Source organism: Pristis pectinata, chromosome 8 (genome assembly GCF_009764475.1).
Source record: "Pristis pectinata isolate sPriPec2 chromosome 8, sPriPec2.1.pri, whole genome shotgun sequence".
Lineage (NCBI taxonomy): Eukaryota > Metazoa > Chordata > Chondrichthyes > Rhinopristiformes > Pristidae > Pristis > Pristis pectinata.
In genome coordinates, this window is record NC_067412.1 from 25,666,956 (window position 1) to 25,687,561 (window position 20,606).

Below are 20,606 nucleotides of genomic sequence, written 5' to 3' on the forward strand. Positions count from 1 at the left end.
GTTATTTTATGTGACAATAGGAAGGTGGGACAGCTACTGTATATATGTGGCAACCCAACTCAACTGATTCTTAGTTTGCAAAACCTATTTTGACTCTAAACAGAAATTCTGTAGATTTTGCCTAAGCCTAAAAATAGGGAATGGCTCAATACATTGTGGTACCAATCAGAATCAGATTTATTACCACTGATATATGACGTGAAATTTGTTGTTTTACGGCAGCAGTATGGTGCAAGACATTAAGACATAAAAATATTGTAAATTACAAAACTAAATAAATAGTGCAAAAGAGGAATAACGAGGTAGTGTTCATAGGTTCATCGACCATTCAGAAATTGGATAGTGGAGGGGAAGAAGCAGTTCCTGAAACATTGAGTGTGGGTCTTCAGGCTCCTGTACCTCCTTCCCGATGGTAGTAACGTGAAGAGCACATGTCCTGGATGGTGAGGGTCCTTAATGATGGATGCCGCTTTTTTGAGGCACCACCTCTTGAAGATGTACTTGATGGTGGGGACAGTGGTGCCTGTGATGGAGCTGGCTGAGTCTACAACCCCCTGCAGCCTCTTTCGATCCTGTGCATTGGAGCCTCCTTACCAGGCTGTGATGTAACCAGTCAGAATGCTCTCCACTGTACATCTGTAGAAACTTGCAAGAGTCTTTGGTGACATACCAAATCTCCTCAGACTCCTAATGAAGTAGAGCTACTGGTGTGCCTTCTTCATGATTGCATTAATGTGTTGGGCCCAAGATAGATCCTCCAAGATGTTGACGCCCAGGAACTTGAAGCTGCTCACCCTTTCCACCGCTGACCCCTCAATGAAGACTGGTGCGTGTTCTCCTGACTTCCCCTTCCTGAAGTACACAATCAGTTCCTTGGTCTTGCTGATGTTGAGTGCGAGGTTGTTGTTGCAATACCACTGAAACAGCTGATCTATCTCACTCCTGTATGCTTCCTCATTGCCATCTGAGATTCTGCCAACAACAGTGGTGTCATCGGTAAATTTATAGATGGTGTTTGAGCTGTGTCTAGCCACACAGTCAAGAGTGTCGAGAGAGTAGAGCAGTGGGCTAAGCACGCATCCTTGAAGTGAGCCTGTAACCAGTCAGAATGCTCTCCACCATATATCTGCCTGCTTTTACAGATAAAGTAATATTATGGTAAAATAGAGAAATTCTTATATTGCAGATGCATGTGAACCATGTCAGCACAGTATCCCAGCAGGTGGATGAAGTGACTTTCGATCAGAATTTAAAGCTAGTTAGCATTTCCATTTTATTAATCAGCCTTTAATCATAGCATCCAATATCAGTGAAGTCTCCTTGTTCATCGCCAGAATCACGTGGCCTTGTCTTTTGAAGTGACTTTCGATCAGAATTTAAAGCTAGTTAGCATTTCCATTTTATTAATCAGCCTTTAATCATAGCATCCAATATCAATGAAGTCTCCTTGTTCATCGCCAGAATCACGTGGCCTTGTCTCACTGCAAATGTGTTCAAAAGCATGACATGGTTATTTTCTGCTGTTGGCACCAGAAGCATTTGCTTTCCTAAAATCTTGAGCCCTCACCTTTAAACCTTACTGAAGTAAATCTATCCAAGTATTTCTCTTTCTTAAAATGAACAAGGGGTTATAGCTGGAATTATTGTTGTGTTAACAGTAGTCTTCACTTGTTTTATTACATTAGTCTTCAATTCTCTGTAGTGGTGTCTATGGTCATGCAGCTTCCTGACAATTATTGTTAGTGTTGAATGCATAGGCATTTTTCATTTACATAAGTACAAAAATTCACTCAAAAAAATTACAATTTCTTAAATGGGTTGTAAATTCTTATTGTTTACGACTCTATGAGAGGCTGCCTTTGTGCTAAGTGAACAAGAGCAATTCAGATAATTCATGGCTCTCTTATTAGAATCATATTTTAAGTGCTTATATGAGGATTCATTGAGTAAACATACCCAATGATGTGATGCAAAAAAACTCAGATCAGGAAGTTTTGAATTCCTAGCAGAACTTTGATGATGTTGGGTTTTGGACCTTGGGGATTGACATTGGTCAGCAACAGGATGAATTGGTAACCCACTTTGCAACTTGCTCAAGTTTGTTTTGCATAAAAAAAAGGATGGACAGTATAAAAAAAATGAAGACCAATTCCAGCCCTGGTAAGGGCTTCTTTTGGGAAAAGGATGAAAATACTGTTAGAAGTGTAAATGAAAATCAGAAAGACTGCAGATGCTTGAAATCTGAAACAAAAAAAGAATCAGAATCAGATTTATTATCACTGACGTATGATGTGAAATTTGTTGTTTTGCAGCACCAGTACAAATTACAAAGGTAAATAAATCATGCAAAAAAAAAGGAATAATAAGGTAGTGTTCATGGGTTCATGGACCATTCAGAAATTTGATGGCAGAGAGGAAGAAGCTGCTCCTAAATCATTGAGTGTGGGTCTTCAGGCTCCTGCCCTGATGGTAGTAATGAGAAGAGGGCCTGTCCCGGATGGTGAGGGTCCTTAATGATAGCTGCCGTCTTCTTGAGGCACCACCTCTTGAAGATGTCCTCGATGGTGCGGAGGGTTGTGCCTGTGATGCAGCTGACTGAGCCTACAACCCTCTGCAGCCTCTTGTGATCCTGTGCATTGGAGGCTCCATACCAGACTGTGATGCAACCAGTCAGAATGCTCTCCACTGTACATCTATAGAAACTAACAAGAGTCTTTGGTGACATACTAAATCTCCTCAAACTCCTAATGAAGTAGAGCCGCTGGCGTGCCTTCTTCATGATCGCATCAATGTGTTGGGCCCAAGATAGATCTTCTGAGATGTTGACATCCAGGAACTTGAAGCTGCTCACCTTTCCCACCGCTGACTCCTCAGTGAAGACTGGTGCCTGTTCTCCTGACTTCCCTTTCCCAAAGTTCACAATCAGTTCCTTGGTCTTGCTGGCGTTGAGTGCGAGGTTGCTGTTGCGACACCACTGAACCAGCTAATCTACCTCACTCCTGTATGCCTCCTCATCGCCATCTGAGATTCTGCCATCAGCGAATTTATAGATGGTGTTTGAACTGTGCTTAGCCACACAGTTATGAGTGTAAAGAGAATAGAGCAGTGGGCTAAGCATGCATCCTTGAGGTGCACCTGTGTTGATCATCAGCGAGGAGGAGATGTTATTGTCGATCCGCACTGACTGTGGTCTCCTGATAAGGAAGCTGAGGATCCAGTTGCAGAGTGAGGTACAGAGGCCCAGGTTTTGAAGCTTGTTTATTAGTACTGAGGGAATAATGGTGTTGAACGCCGGGCTGTAATCGATAAACAGTAGCCTGACGTATGTTTTGCTGTTGTCTAGGTGCTCCAAAGCAGAATGGAGAGCCACTTAGATTGTGTCTGCTGTAGACCTGTTGTGGCGGTAGGCAAATTGCAGGGAGTCCAGGTCCTTCCTCAGACAGGAGTTCATTCTAGCCATAACCGACCTCTCAAAGCACTTCATCACAGTAGATGTGAATGCTACCAGACGATAGTTGTTGAGGCAGCTCACCCTGCTCTTGGGCACTGGAATGATTGCTACCCTTTTGAAGCAGGTGGGAACCTCAGGCTGCAGCAGTGAGAGGTTGAAGATATCCTTGAATACTCCAGCCAGTTGGTCAGCACAGGTTTTTAGTACGTGGCCAGGTACACCGTCGGGGCTTGATGCCTTACGAGGATTCACTGTCTTGAAGGATGTTTGGACATCGGCCTCTGAGGCAGCAATCACAGAGTCGTTGGATGCTGTGGAGATTTGCACAGGTGTAGTGTTATTCACCCTTTCAAAGTGTGCCTAAAAGGCGTTGAGCTCGTCGGGGAGTGAAGCATCACTGCCACTTATGCTGTTAGGTTTCACCTTATATGAAGTAATGGTATGCAAACCCTGCCACAGCTGTCACTCATGAAATGCTGGAAAATGTCAGCAAGGGTCACAGACTCAAAACATTGACTGTTTCTCTTTCCACAGGTGCTGCCTGGCTTGCTGAGTTTTTCCAGCATTTTCTGTTTTGTGGAATGTGCTAGCATGAAAATGCCTAAAGTGCATATTTAGTGAATATTTTTTCAGGCTAAATAATCATTCTGATTATTTGATTGTGCCTGTAAACACTAACCAGAAACCTGTAGGTTTAGCACATAATTGCTGATTAGATGATATTCTTGTGGAACAATTTATGTGGATTTCCACCTAATGTAATGAGAACTCTCAACGCAGAACACCAAAATGTGAACCAGGGGATTGACAAGAGCGGCCATATATTGTTATCTAATGCAGCTCTGGAGATACAGGGAAGTTGGTATGCCCTGTACACACAGCAGAGTGGGATGCCACCTCACTCTCCTGCTGTTTTAGCTAGCCTTGTATCCTCTTCCCATACCTTGTGTCATTGGATAACCTCTAGCAAGGTGCTGAAGATTAGCATTCCCTTCTGATAAGTCACATGAGGTGATATGGTACAGCACTTTTTAAGTGAGGTCCTCTGAAGAGTTCCAGAAAAAATGTTCTGCTCAGGTGTTGCTAGTAAAGTATTGATAAACTGTCCCAGAAAATCTCCTTATATGTTTTGGTTCTCTGCACAGCTACCGCAGCAATGATTTTAAGTTGTTGTATATCCCATTAATTGTCAAGTTTCTCTTTGAAAGTTTAGATTACATTAACACTCTATTTACTCTCAAGCAGCGAGTTGCCATTAGAGCATGCTGGTTGAAGCTCTGGTTACCAAGATGCTGTGTAACACCTTGTTTTATTGAGTGCTGTCAGACAATTGAAATAACAATCAGTTATTAAACTAACTCCAGATATTTTTTGCATGTGCTTTGACTCCTTTATTGAGATGCTGTCTAGCTCCAAACCAAATTGATGTTTAATTTTTGGACCCATCTTGACCATCTCTTTGGCAGCTTAGAGATTTGGCAAAGGTGACCTTTACACAGTGTACACTGGAATGTTGATGGAGTTTAAACCCTGTAAACCTATACAGTTTTGCCAGAAAAACTCTTGGTAGGTGTCTGCTTCTCTGACTACAGTCTTCCTATCCATGGGAATAGCTGTCAGAACTGTCTAAAACTCAGTGGAGTGTATCTTAGTCCCAGTGACATGTTTACCATCCAAAGACCCATTAATGAACAAGGCTGTTATCCACCTACCTTGTTTATCAGATTACTGTTTTGCAGCTTGACTTAGTGACAATTTTCCATCATTTGCAATGTCATCTTGGAGCCAGCTGGACTCCAAAGAATTTTTTGCCCCCAGGAGGATAGTAATCAACTGATCATTGGATACTGCTCAGCTCTGTGTGTGGAGCACCTGAAGGAATACTTATCCAATCAAGTAAAATACCATACTCTTATGCATATACTTCGATATGTATAGAGGTAATGCCTTTTAACTTATTATGTTTCAGGTTTGAGTATCCTCTTCATCTACAAAACTCACTTCTGCTTTAAGTATGATAGACAGTTATGCAGTGCAGCAGAGAACCATCCTTCTGAATGCATATCTTACTAATATTTGTGACTGGCAGCGTTGATGGTTACTTGAACAGAGCTTGTCTCCATTTCTATACAATGACTACTTTGATAGTGCATCATGTTTATAAAATTTAAGTGAAATATAGTAGCTTCAAAATGGCAATGAAGAAAATTTCTGAAATCATTTACTAAAATTTTACAACATGGTTCTAGTTGAGACGTGGATTGGAGTAAACATTAGAGTCTCCTTATGATCCTCTCTCATCTGTTCCTAAGATGAGAGAGGATCATAATTTTATATTATAGTAATGCTGAATGAGACTAGGAAACAGATATTTTTTTGTTCATTTTATTAGCCGGTGAATGGAATAATGAGAGGGCCTGAAAATTTGACAGAGAGGTGAATTCAAATCAGGCATCATGCCTGCAACATCAGTGTTGTACCTGCCAAAAGAATTGTTTAATAATTGTTAAGTTCCTTTAGTTGGGTAGTCTGTTTGTTGGCTAAGAGACTCTTTTGTCTGGCAACTAATGTCATCTGCAACGTCAAAGTTTTTAGACTTAACAAACTCATTTGATCTGTTTTTGCCACCCTGGTGCACCTTAGAGATTTCTGCACCTGTAATTCGGGAAGTGGTATCTTTTCGCATCCCCGAAACTCCTTACTAATTGAATTGAGGCAAGTTATCTCACATCTTATTTCTTGTTTTGGTCCTTCTAATCAAACAAAAAGACTGCATCTGATCTCAATTGTTTGGATCCCATTGTCTCTAAGGTAGTTTAGATGATGTGATCTATTGAATGAATTATAAGCATCATCACCGGCACATAAAGAACCGTTTCAAACATGGAGATCTACTTTCTCATATCAGGTCGGCTGACATTTTATTATTGCACTGTTGTTTACTTTCTTAGGCTGGAAATGAGGTTAGTGTAGGGTATTTCATCTCATGATAAATAAAGCACATAAACCGAGCAGGGTGAATGAGCATGTTGCATGGACCACAGTGAATCGCCACTTGCTTTCACAATACACTTCTTTGGCTGTATGTCAGGTGGCTGATAACCTGAACAAATTAAATTCTCTACAAATGAGCCTTTGGACCTTCAAAAGACAGAATTCCCATTTTCATCTTGTCTAAACTGCATGTCAGTACACTCAAACGTTATCTGTATTACACAGCACCTTGTTTCTTTACAAGACTGAAACATTGACATAGTGTCTCCTCTCCTGTGCAAAAAAAAGAGAAATTGCATTTCCACTGATTTTAAAATTCTGCTAAAAACTTTCCTGTGAGTCTGTGAAATAGATACAGCCACTTCAGTTGCATCTGCAGTGGTGATCTCATTTATATTTCATGCTTAAACTGTTAGTTTTCCAGAGCTTTATATTTGTGTACAACATGAGTCTTTTAAGATGGCAAGTTTCTTTGTTTCAGCTGCATCAATGCTGCCAAAAGCCTGTGAACCAAAGCAATACATTGGTTGAAATTCTAAGGTATTTTTGCAAGCTACTGACAATCACCTCTGTATACTTTGCAATGGGGCAATCTTTGTTATGTCTGTCATTGCAGATGAAATGTTTGATTACTGCAAACCAGCTAAATAGATCCATTAGTAGTCGAAGCAAGTGGAGATTCATTGTGGCCCATGCAACATGCTCATTCACCCTGCTCTATTTATGTGCTTTATTTATCATGAGATGAAATATCCTACACCAACCTCATTTTCAGTCTAAGAAAATAAACAACAATGTAATAAGAAAATGTCAGTTTGCCTTCTATGAAAGTAGATCTCCATGTTTGAAACACTTCCTAATGTGCCAGTGATGATGCTTATAATTCATTCAATAGATCACATCATCTAAACTATCTTAGAGACAATGGAATCCAAACACTTGAGATCAGATTCAGTCTTTTTATTTGATTGGAAGGACCAAAACGAAAGAAATAAGATGTGAGATGATTAGCCTCAATTCAATTATTAGGGAGTTTCGGGGATGCAAAAAGGTACCACTTCCAGAATTACAGGTGCAGAAATCTCTGAGGTGCATTGGATGTGCTGGCCTACATGGCTTCCTTCTGGGTGTAAATTTATGATTCTGTAGTTCAGGCAAAGCTGCAAACCCCTTTGGCTTTCTACTTGAATTTTGATCCTCTCTGACCTTCAGTGTGTCACTAAGAGGTTGCAGGGAATACATAAATTAGCAACTATAAGCATAAATTGACATAGTAGATTGTGTAAGACTATTGTGGTCTCTGATGCAAATGTGGGTTCAAGCCAGACCTCAAACCAGCAACATCAATGTTATACCATCAAAATAACTCATCAATGATTGTCATAAAGCACTGTGTACAGGTTTTGTCTCCTTACCTAAGAAAGGATATATCTGTCACAGTGTGCAGTAAAGATTTCCCCAACCTTATTCCTGTGATGGCAGAATAGCCATATGAGGAGAGATTGGTTATTAACTCAGTTTATTTTCACTGGACCTTAGAAGAATGAGAGGGGATCCAATTGAGACGAACACAATTCTAATAGAGCACTAGACAAATTGGATGAAAGAAGGATGTTTCCCTGGGCTGCAGAGTCCAGAGCGAGTGATTACGATCTCAGTGTAAGAAATTTAGGACTGAGGTGAGGAGAAACCTCTTCACTCAGAGGGTGGTGAACTCTGGAATTCATAGCATAAAGAACAGTAGAAGCCATGGTGCTGAGGAGTTTTAAGAAAGAGAGAGATCAATTTCTGGATCCAAAATCAAAGTCAAGTTTATTGTCATATGCACAAATACATGTATGCGCAGGTGCAATGAGAAACTTACTTGCAGCAGCATCACAGAAACATAGCATCAGATATGCAGCATTCACAGGAAAAACAAAAACATAAAATACACATAATTTTTACAAGAAAGAACACGATTTGGACAAAAAATGAGCAGAGTCCATTGTAGTGCAAAGTGATCAGAGTGTTGTTATACTGAGGTAGTGACTAGGGTTGTATCAGTTGGTTCAAGAACTGAATGGTTGAAGGGAAGTAGCTGTCCTTGAACCTGGTGGTGTGGCAATTCAGGCTTCTGTAGCTCCTGCCCGATTGTAGGTGCAAGAAGATGGCATGGCCCGGATGGTGGGGATCTTTGATGATAGATGTTGCCTTCTTGATGCAGTACCTCATGTAGATACTACTGATGATGGGGAGGGATATGCTTGTAATATATTGAGCTGAGTCCACTATTCTTTGAAGCTTCTTACATTCCTGTGCATTCGAATTGTTGTACCAGACCATGATGCAACAAGTCAGAATACTTTCAACAGTACATTTATTGAAGTTTGTTAGAGTCTTCGGTGACACACCAAATGAACTTAACATTCTAAGATGCTGGCAAAAGGCAGTAAAGTGTATTGGGAGAGCATGGGAAGTTGGTTTTAATATTGATGATTAAGCATAATGGTATTGAATGGCTTGGATTTTGGCACCTCTAATTCAGCCAGTACTAATTGCATTCCTGAAACTCTTTACCAATTGGATTGAGGCTAATCACCCCAGTATTTTGACTTTTGTTCCTTCTCATCAATTGCAGAGATTCTATATATAAAAAAATAATCTATCCACTAGTTGTATAAGATCCAATAAGCATTTTACTTTTCATGTAGCCATGACAATAGTTTCTGGGAAACTCTTACTTTTGCCGTTACAGCAGTGGTGTAATGTACAGTCATGTACTACTGAGCATGCAGCCTCTTGCACAATCCCTACTCCGTATCAGGATTGGTTTGAAGATGCAAAATTTCCCGTGTTAGTTTGAGGGAGCATTGGCTGTGCCAGAGAAACTCATTGGACTTAGCCACGTGTCTGGAAATTCCTTCACTCCTGCCATCACAGCTCTTGTGGGTACAGAATTCCAAAGATTCACTAAGCTCTGGGTAAAAAAAAATCTTCCCAATTCTAAATGGCCAACCCCATATTTTGAGACTTCAATCATGATTCTAAACACTCCAGCCAAGAGAAACATCGTTTCTACATCTACCCTGTTAAATCCATGTATCTCACTCAATTAAAATATAGTTTTTTAAAAAAATAATCTTACAAAATACTCTTTGTAAACATTGTTATAAAAAGAATTAAGTGATGGCCATTGAAATCAGCTTTCATTCTTCTAAACTTCAGCTAGTATAGGCCAAGTCTACTTAAACTCTCCTCTTAAGACAATCCCCCTGATCCCAAGAATCAGTCTGGTAAACCTTGTAGAGGAAGACCAGACCTATACTCAGTATTGCAAGTGTGGTCTCATCAGAACTCTTTATGATTGCATTAAGACGTCTTTACTCTTACATTCTGAGAATACCAATGGTTATAGCCTCTCAAGCAGAAAATGACCTGTCCCTTCCTACTCTTGTGTTCCATCTATTCACCAATTTTCAATCTATGCTAATATATTGTCCAGATCCCATGTGTTTTAATTTTATTTAATAGTCACTTGTATGACACCATATTGAAGGCCTTATGAAAATCCAAATACACCACATCCCCTGGTTTGCCTATATCTATTTGATTAGTTACAACCTCAAGAAACTCTAAACACATTTGACAAATGTGATTTCCTTCTCATAAATTCATGTGGCCTCTGTGGAATTCTATTATTATATTCCAAGTGCCTTTTTTTTTTACCACTTCCTTTTAGATTCTATGTTTTGGCAATTATTGATGTTATCGTTAATTCTTTCATACAGTAGAGCAAGGATTGTATGTGAAGTAAGTCCTCTGTGGTTTGTCATTCTATGATTTAATGTACTTTTGATGTATTATAGAAGCTGCGTTTTATATTTGCATTTAAGATAAAGGTTAGAAACCAAAGCAATGCTACTGGCTGTTGACTGTTTTTAAGAAGGATCTGCTGTAGCAGATTGTACCACCTACGTGGACGTTTCTAATCCCTCTGCTACTGAGCTGTAATCTGATTGATGTTGTAATTATGATGGCTTAATAAATTTCAGTGTCAGTTTACTTTAACATTTGGTTTAATTTGTACGCTGCTCCTGACACTGTTTATATCAAAATTGATTTGCCTGTAACTGTGGACTGATTATTATTAATCTGAAGGAGCAAGTTATGAAATCGGGTCATATATTAGTTTTAACCCTCCTGAATGGTCAGTGCTGCACTCAGCCATTACAGCAACATATCTTCATCAATTGAGGAGCAGTCTTTTCTAGACTTGAAACATGGGAACACTGCCATGCCCATTCTGACGTAGTCCCAGATTTTAGATCTTACACAGTGTTGACGTATGTTTTAAAAATACTCTTAGAAAATGCTCTCTGTAATCATAGTTATAAAAAGAATAGAATGGTGGCCAAAGATTTGATTGTTCTGATTTAAGTGAGCTTTGCCAGGAACTGAAGTGGGGAATTAACTTTAAGCTATATTTTTATCATTGTGGCAATTATGATTAACTCAGTTTATGAGCTGCAGAGATTCCCTGTTTGATCTCCATACTAGGGAATGTACTAACATTTGAGCTAGCAATTGCATCCAGCACAATTATTTTTGATTCATCAAGCTGACCTGAAATTCAGTAATATCAGTTTAATTGTTGCCATGCTTATACTCTGAAAGATCCGATCCTCTGAAGATAGTGTGCAAGATTGTTTCTCTGGGACTTGTACTTCAATCAAACAGAAGCAGTAATCCACACTAATTGATGTGTGATAAGGAACATTTGTAATTCTGAGATGAATCTAAGGCAAGTATGAAAATCCCCATTGATTAAATATGGCACTTCAAAACCATCTGAATCTGAAGATGGCTATTCTTGAAGGAACCCTGTACTTGAGAGTCAAAGTGAGCATGCTGTTGCTCTACCTCTGACCTTTCATCCCTCTAAATGCAGTTTTCCCATCATATATCTGCAAGATATGCTGAGTTTACATTTTATGTTTATCTTTTTAAATGGTCCCGAAAGATCTCTTGTTAACAGCATAGTGCAATACTTAGAAATTTAAGGATTCTCTAGAAAGTGCTGCAGAAAATATCCTGACTGGATTCATCATGGCCTGGTATGGTAATTCCAACGCACAAGAATACAAGAGGTTGCAGATAGTAGTGGACCCAGCCTGGTGCATCACGGGCACACCCCTCCCTACCATTAAAAGCATCTACATAAGGTGCTGCCCCTCGAAAACAAAATTCTATCATTAAACATCCCCACCATCTGTGTAATGCCCTCGTCTCGCTGCTACCGTCGGGCAGGAAGTACAGAAGCCTGAAGTCCTACACCTCCAGGTTCAGAAACACCCAGTTTCCTACAGCTATCAGGTTCTTGAACTGACCTGCACAACCCTAATCCTATCTCAGCAATGGAACATAATGGAACACCTCTTGCACTACCATGGACTTGCTTTTTGTTTTGCACAGTCTTTTTCTTCATTGTCTTCTATAATTTATGTTCCATGTGTTGCCTGAATTTACATGCCTGTGATGCTACTGCAAGAAAGTTTTTCACTGTACTGTACCTCATTCTAGTTGTGCATATGATAATAGACTCGACTTGATTCTGTGTACAAATTGGGATTAGAGTGGTTACGATATTTTTCAAGAAGTTATGAGCTCAGCCAAAATTTAGTGGGATTTCTGTCCCCTAGGACATGAATAGTTGGAGGTGAATGAAATGTAAAAATTGAAGACTCAAACCTGAACCCAACCTATCCAGAACTTAGCACTTTTTAGGTTTTCATTGGGCACATGACCAAACTGCTCCTGGGAGCTTTTTCATCTAAATATTTGATAAGCCTCACATTTCAAATCTGACATCTGAAGGAAAGAACTGACTACTGCTTGGAAAAGGGATAAGTGTTTTCAGGGTTCTACAGAGAGCAGAAGTACTGAAAAGAGAGCACACATGCTATGGAGTTAACAGCATTTGGGAAAACCTCTTACAAGAACTCCTCCCATCCCACTTGGAAGTACTAACTCAGTAAACATCAGGACCAATACTTTCATCATTTGATGTGTGTTTTTCAGGAGTTTGTGCTTTGTGTTACCTGTGATTGAGAAGGCAGTTGACTGCCTCCTGGTCTTCTCTGAACCTGGCTGAAATGATGCACATAGTGGTCAGCAGACAGTTCCTTTGAGTGATTTCCTCCTTTCCATTGTATTCTGCTTCTCCTAAGTAGAGTAGAATGGAGAGGTATTTTCCATCTGCATTGTTGGATTTTATATATCCATGTGAATGAGAGCTAAGATTATGCCACATCCGATGCTGAATTCATTTGTAGACATGAAAAAATATCTATGTTGCCACAGCCTGCATCTGTCTACAGTAGTCTGTTGCCATAATGTAAAAAGTTAGTGGATTTTCAGTGAGCACGATTAATTATTTCCTTTCATAGCTCCTGGGATCCTGTCAAAAACAATTAGTGGATGTCATGGCAGATTTGTGAACATCACTTTGTCACCCTGGTAATTTAAAAATAATTTATTGCATGTGTACCAAATTTGATATGTGATTTATTTTCTTTGAGCCAATGTTTAATTGCAGGAAACCATCTTTTATTTTTAAATGGTGATGCATAAACTGATAACCAAGCAGCTTTTACAAAACTCACAGATCACTGATGTGCACGATTAAGGCAAATTTTAAAGTTGAAACACAATTCTCTGTTTTCTGGCTTACTAGAACATATCAATTGCTCATCTAGTTTTTCTAATTTGCAGATATTTGCTGGAAACAGATTTGTGTTGCACTTGTTTGTAAGACAACTTATAGCACTTCTTGTATTGTGCCTTGAATTAGAAACATATCAAAGTAGCTTCATAGATGTGCAAGGAAAAATAGACCTTAAGTGATTTGGTGAGAAATTGCAATGAGTGAGGTCAAGGAGGCAACTTTTGAAGATATTGTACAAAAAGAAAAAGGCAATGGAAGAGCAGCAGGATTCAAGTACTTCAGCCTAATTTTATGAAAACATGACCATTAGAAGCAGTAAGGTGCACCTCCATGTCTTGTAAAAGTAAGGTTCTTTGACATTAAATGAGTACACAATTGCATAAGGGCATTGTATTTAGCTTCTGAAATTCACATCATGGTAGGAATTTTGAAGGCAGTTTGATGCCCTGACATGACTATATAACACGCTCAGCTTTCTTGATCAGGGTTAATAGGACTAGATCATGCCGACAGTTCCGTGGAGAACTAGTGGCTTGGTGCAAAATGCAGGAGAGTACATTTTTGACTTTTGTACCTGCACGTTGTAATGTGACCTGCCCCTCCACTGTTCACTTCAGCACAGAGTTCCAAGAACAGAGCTCAGGTATGCTGAGTTGAAGAGCCAGATACGCTTCATATCTGGCCCCTGAGCTTTAGGCCAGCACCAGCATGACCCTGTTCATTTAAATGGAGTCACCTGGATTGAAAGGCAACTGCAGAAAATGCTATGTTTTACTCTAAATCAATCCTAATGTTTTTAATCAATTAACTATGTTTTAAGTAACTTTTTACATTTCTATGTTCTTTAAATAGACTTAGATTGTGTTCAACTATCTCTGATTGTCAGTTAGAAATACTTAAAAATACTTCTGACAACACAGACTGTCAAAGGGTAACTGGGTTTGCCTGGGAGCAGGGCCTCAATTTCCACTGTCAGAAGGCTAGTTGTCTGTCATGGGATAGCCATTGCAGCAAGGCCTGAAGCTTGATTTTATCAGAGAGACCGCAAAAGAGTTAGTGTGGCTGCAGCCATCGCAGGGGTTGGAGTGTGGAGCGAGGACAAGGAACAGATTGGATCAAACATGATCTGGCCCAATTTCTAGGCATTTTTATTGCTCATGTACATGTCTTATTCATGTACTTTCAGTGTACTTTGTACATCCTGCTCTTGTGTTTGCTTTTTCTCACGTGAAGATTTCTAAATGACCATTGCAGTAATTTTCTTGTTATGGTTGCAAAGGCTGGAGCAAGGACTGTAATATTTTGCATTGGAGAGGGCAGGGAGAATGGGTGAGAATAGAATGGACTTGTGGGAAATAGTTTACACAACCTGGTACTGAAATTAAATAACGTTGTGAGATTACGGGAGCGAATGTGTGTGCAGTAGCTCTGCCATTCACTCCTCTACCTGGTAGAAAAAGAAAGTGGAGCATGCATCAGTCTTTTTAACCACAAGGCATATAACACATTAATAGTCACGTGAGATAATATTGGTTTTGGAAACTTCAAACTTGGTTGAAGGTTTAATTGCATTATTAAGAATGTTATTAAATCCATTGGTGAGTTCTGCTGGAGTTATTAAACTCTACTGGCTGCAACATGTTTGTATTAATATGATTGTGTTCTTTATTATATGTCCATTCTCTCTTTCAGAGGATGTTCCACCATATTTTAAGACAGAGCCAGGGCCACCACAAGTTCATCTGGAGGGAAATCGTCTGGTCTTAACTTGCCTAGCTGAGGGAAGTTGGCCACTTGAGTTTAAGTGGTTCCGAAATGATACAGCTATCACTGAGTTTTCAAGGGAATACAGGTAATTGAAAGGAGCACTGTGCCATAACTAAAGTAAACAATATGTTGATTATGTGGATATTTAAGTGATATCTGATTATTTTATTTTAAACTTGCTTGTAGGCTACCTTTATTATTGGTTGGGTATTGACGCCAAACAATTTTTAAGATGTACTTTGGCACAAAATGGTTAGTTCCTCTTGGGAGTCTGGATGATCATCTTCACTCCTGCAACTTGCCCATCTAGAAACACCCTGGCTGTTAGGGCATTGTCATGCAGAGTTGTTGCAAACAAAATGGAAAGAATCTGAGCCTTCCTCTCAAACCAGGCTGATTGACCAATCAATAGCAGTATTCAGGAATATTTCTCCTGGCTCAGATGTTATGTGTTAGTGACAACCTCAAAAGGTTGCCTTGGTTTAATCTTCTATGAATAGTGTTCTCTTGAAGTCAGTTTAAGTCCAGAACAAAGTACTTCAATGGTGGCTGGTAAAAATAATCTTTCTACAACTGATGAACATAAGCTGCAACCCATAATTTCATGTTCCTCTGCATGGAACAGATTTGCCTAGCACATTCTTTAAACCTTCGCTTTTATGCTTATTTGTAACTCATGAGCTGGAAACAAGCTGATATGGGAGGAAGCAGGTAGTAGGTCGATGTGAGAGTGGTAGTCAGATTTGGGTGGCTTTCAGTCCCTACACTGTGCTGCCAACTAACTTGTACCCAAGATTAGCAAGAAGTGCAACTGGTTGGCAGCCAGGAGTGCTTCTATCAGGGACTAATGGTCAATCCTTTTGTCGTTAGGGATAAAAGCTATGTTCTTTGCTTCTAGTTCACTAAACCACTGGAATAATCTGTTTTTTTCTAATCTCAACAAGCCTTTTAGGATTTTAAATACCACTATCTCAGTAATCTCCTTTGTTCTAATAAAAGAGCTCCTGTTTTTTTCGAGTCTTTATATTTTCCCTTAGGCAGCATCCCACTGAAACAGTGCCATGACCACAGTAGTTCCTCAATTTTTCCCCCCAGTGGCACAGATTACAAAACTGCATTGAATAATCTTTTGCTCTATCACCAGCATTGCCTGTTTCAGCTTGTTATATTGAGCTATCTTGTGGCCTCTAGTGTCCATAGCAGCTATTTGAAGACGTTGGTCTTATTTGGTCTTTTGCTGAGTTGTGTATATTCCAGTTTCTATCCTGGTATGACAGCTGGTGTAAAAGGTCTTGAAAAGTGGTGAGTTTATCCTACCTCAGGTTTAGTATGAAGGGGATTTTGAAATGATTGGAGGCATGCCATCCACTCACATTCATATCTGATAAAAAGATTCTGTCAACATATTAAAATTAATTTGAGAACCTTTAGAGTCATCAATGGTCATAAGGTCTCTGCCGTGTAATAGACCTAAGGTTGTTTGATGTGTAAACTGGACAAGCTTTGTGTAACAAAGGGTGGATTCATAGAGTCGTACAGCTTCGAAACAGGCCCTTTGGCCCACCTCATCCATGCCAATTGAGACACCTATCTAAGCTAATCCCATTTTCCTGAATTTGGTGCATATCCCTCTATTCCTATCCTTTCCTTTCCTATCCATATACCCATCCAAGTGCATTTCTCAGCTCATCCATCTCGCCTGCAAGGCTCCTTGCATTGAAGTAAATGCAGTTAAGCCTACCAGCCCTCTTATGCTTGCCACCTCTCCCTGGCTTCTCTGCCCACTAGACTTGCTGCTCCATTAATGACATAAGCTTCCCTTTCTCTTCCTGCAACACTGTCATCTTGGGTCCCACACTCCTGCACCACCAGCTTAAACCACCCCAAGTAACTCCGGTAAATATCTCTGCCAGGATATTGCTCTCCTTCCAGTTTAGGTGCAATCTGTCCTCCTTGTACAGGTGACCCCCTTCCCCAGAAGAGATTCCAATTATCCAAATATCAGAAACTCCATCCCCCGCACCAGCTCTTCAGCCACCCATGCATTTAGTTGTTCTATCTTCCTATTTCTAAACTAAATACCTTGTGGCACAGGAAGTAATCCTTAGATTACTATCCTAGAGGTCCTGTTTTTCAGCTTTCTACTTGATTACCTAAATTCCCTTTGCAGGATCTCATTTCTCTCCTGACCTTTGTCAGAGACAAAATTACTTCAGTTTGCTAGTTGATAAATTGCACTGGTAATACCATGATCATTGAAACAGAAATTGATTGTTATTGTTTTCTGTCCAGGTTTATTCTGAGCACTAAACTGAACATTTTGTTTTGCCCAAGGTATGTAATTCCATCGCTCCAACGCTCAGACACTGGGTTTTACCAGTGTGTTGTCCGGAACAGACGGGGAGCACTTTTGCAGAGAAAGACACAAGTGCATGTAGCATGTAAGTGAATGTCAGACTTTCATCAATGTGCTCTTTCTTAGCTGGATACCTGAAGTGTTCCTATAGTCTTTATATTATGAGTCATATCATCTAAAAGTACCAATGAAGAAACCATCTACTGAACTAGTAACAATGTGTGATCTAATTTATGGCACTGCCAATACAAGTAAGTATTGATTCATTCGTAGCAGAGAAAATTAAGAAAAGTAAACAAGATATAATGACCTACTTTGTATATTACCAAAGACCGTTCATTGATTTATTTTTCTGATACCTTACAACTCAATTAATGGAGTGAAGTCTTCAATAAAAATGGTTATTTTGGTCAGGTTAGTTTGTCCCTGCATTACCTATAGTAGTTAACTAGAACATTCAACTGATACAATTTCCCCCTTAGTTTACTGGCAATTTATTTTCTTTCTAATATCACCTGAAAAGTACCCTTGATGGATGGTGGTTTGAATAGGGTGGAGTAATTTTGAACCATGGTTGTCAATAATTGAACCTGTTAGCGTGCAGGTGGTTTCTTTCTATTTTCTATAATGGCATTCCTTCTGCGCTAGGTCAATATTGTATGATAGAAATCACTGACTCTTCAAGGTGTTAAAACTGAAATTATTCTAGCAACGTGCACAAATTATACTAGAAGATGCTTTAAATATGATTCAGATAAATGTTCATGAATGTATTTTCATGGAAATGTCTACCACAATTATATGCAAACCTTTACTGTCGTTCTCTTTCACTAAAGTTTGGACTTATTGCAGGAATTTAATGAGAGACATCATATGTTATTGAACAAAAACAGAGAATGCTGGAGGAACTCAGCAAGTCAGACAGCATCAGTGACGCAGGGTCTCAACCTGAAACATTGACTATTCCTTTCCCTCCACAGTACTGCTTGGTCTGCTGAGTTCCTCCAGCAGTTTGCTTTTTTTTAACCCTTCAGATCACCTTGCTAATGATACCTGATCAGCATTTTATGTTTTTGCTCTGGATTTTCAGTATCTGCAGAATTTTTTCTCTAATATGTAACTGAATCTTTGACACACGCAAACTACTACTGACAAAAATATTAGAGTGCTCACCGAGAATGTTAACATGCATGATGAAATGCACTGAGCTTCCAGACCTGCTCCTGCTCCAAAGCCCCCTGCTTGTAATGCTTGCTCGCTATCTCACTCTCTTTTTCTCTGCTCAGTCCTCCTAAGTCCCTTTTTTTGCCCACCCCCCACTTGTCTGTCTAAATTGTTATCCTTCTGGCCCCCAATTCTGCTTTCCCTCTGGGCCTCATCACCTGCCCCTCACTCCCAGGTCCTGTCCCTACTCTCCATAAGTTCCTGACTCTTCATCAGGAACTTTTAAAAAAAAATTTTATTTACAATGTGGTAACAGGCCCTTCTAGTCCAACGAGTCCACGCTGCCCATTTTAAACCCCAAATTAACCTACCCGTACGTCTTTAGAATGTGGGAGGAAACCGGAGCACCCGGCGGAAACCCACGCAGACACGGGGGAACTTATGGAGAGTAGGGACAGGGCCTGTGTTTGCTTCCTTCCCTAGCCCTGCTCTCCTAAGATATGCCCCACCCCACTTGCTCTCCATCTGGTATGCATCCCTCCCCCTTTCCACTTTCACTCAGTTTGGACCAAATTCCAATCCCAATCATCACTCCACTCTCCTTACAGACCAGCTGCCCTGACCCATACCTCCCACCCCCCACCCAATCTAGAATCTCACTTACCAGTGGACTTACTCTCTTGATGGATATTTATCTTCACTCTTATGCCAAGTCTCACTGTTGTTTTGCAGCTGGAAGACAGTTGAACATAATGGCCCATTGCTCTTTTGGAACCGCTTTTTTTTGTTTGGGCATATTTCCTGTTACTGCTGTGGCTGCAGTCATCTCATCGTAAAATGTGGTTGCTGTTTCAATGATGCTTGTCCAGCATTTTCACTCTTGTTAGGTTCCACCTGAACAGATAACTAATAAGCCGTAACAAAGGAGGTAAAACGTCCACAGTCACTAAAAAAAAACAATGCCTTAATTTTAAGAACCAAACAGTTAAAGTTTGCATGTAAAGCATTGGAACTCTCATTCTGAATTCTAACTTTAGCCTATTACACTGTTTCAAAGAGGTACAAAGTAAGCTTGAAGAACAGCAAGCATACTTCGGCCTTTGGGACTCTACGTTGAATTCAACAATTTCAGTTAACTAGCCTTTGCAGGTTGTGCCAGTTTGGTGTAGGAGCAGCGAATGCTGGTGATGCTCAGTGGGTTGGGCAGGATCTGTGGAGGGGTGAGCAGGGTTGGTGTTTCAGGTTGATGATATTTCAAAATGGGGTGACCACCCTGGGATCTTGGCTCTGTTTCTTCTACCTGTCTGGTTGCTGTCTGACCTGCTGAGTGTTTTTGGCGTTTTCTGTTTTTTTTTATTTCAAATTTCCAGCATCTGCAATTGTTTATGATTTACAAATGTATTGAGATCACTAGCTGAACATCATTGTCTTTTTCATTTTTTTTTACTAATCAAAAATACATATAGACATATCAGGATTCTCAATTAGTCACGTGGTTATACCTAACACATTGGATTGCACTCTGCTAGGAGAAATATTCCATTTTGCTAGTTTCTTAACTTAACATTTCTGCTTCAAGATTAAATAACCTTTTATCCCTATACATTACATGTTCATCTCTGAAGAAGCTATCAATCCATTTAATTCAAGGTGTAATATAAACTAAACTAAGCAGTCAGCTCTTTCTCTGAATTATTTTCTCTGGTACTTTCACATTTCTGCTGAGAAGCTTGCTGAAAATATTTTACTTCACTGCTTTTTTTATTTTTGGAAAATATGCCTCACCCCTATCACCTTTCACTTTTTCGTCCTTTTGATGATGATCACATGAGTGACTGTTTCCTAGACCTCCACTGTTCCATTCTGTAGTCAGCAGAAGGAGTGGAAGAGATGCAGTGAAATTACTTTTCCCATGATTTTTATTCTTGCCAGATGGTAAAGATGAAATAAGATTTGGTGTAGAGTGAAATCACATCTTGATTGGATCGTTATGTAGCATCATTTATTGGGTCTACACAATGCTTTATTGAATTTCATAATCTCTGATTTAGACTGTTTTAATTGGACCCTTTTGGAGATAATTCTGGTGACTTAGCTGCTTGAGTTGGAGCTTCTGACCTCAACCTGCCTCCAGACTGTCAGCTTTTCATCATACGGCTTGTTGTACC

General features: G+C 39.8%; 1 protein-coding gene across 1 annotated transcript in view; it reads left to right on the forward strand.

The window, feature by feature from the left end:
- The window catches only part of sdk1a (sidekick cell adhesion molecule 1a), a 604,439-nt gene that overhangs the window by 209,006 nt on the left and 374,827 nt on the right, over nucleotides 1–20,606 (forward strand). Inside the window, exons 3-4 of the mRNA XM_052021137.1 lie at nucleotides 14,844–15,003; nucleotides 17,253–17,359. Of these exons, the coding sequence (XP_051877097.1) occupies nucleotides 14,844–15,003; nucleotides 17,253–17,359 (267 nt within the window). The remainder of the gene's footprint in view (nucleotides 1–14,843; nucleotides 15,004–17,252; nucleotides 17,360–20,606) is intronic.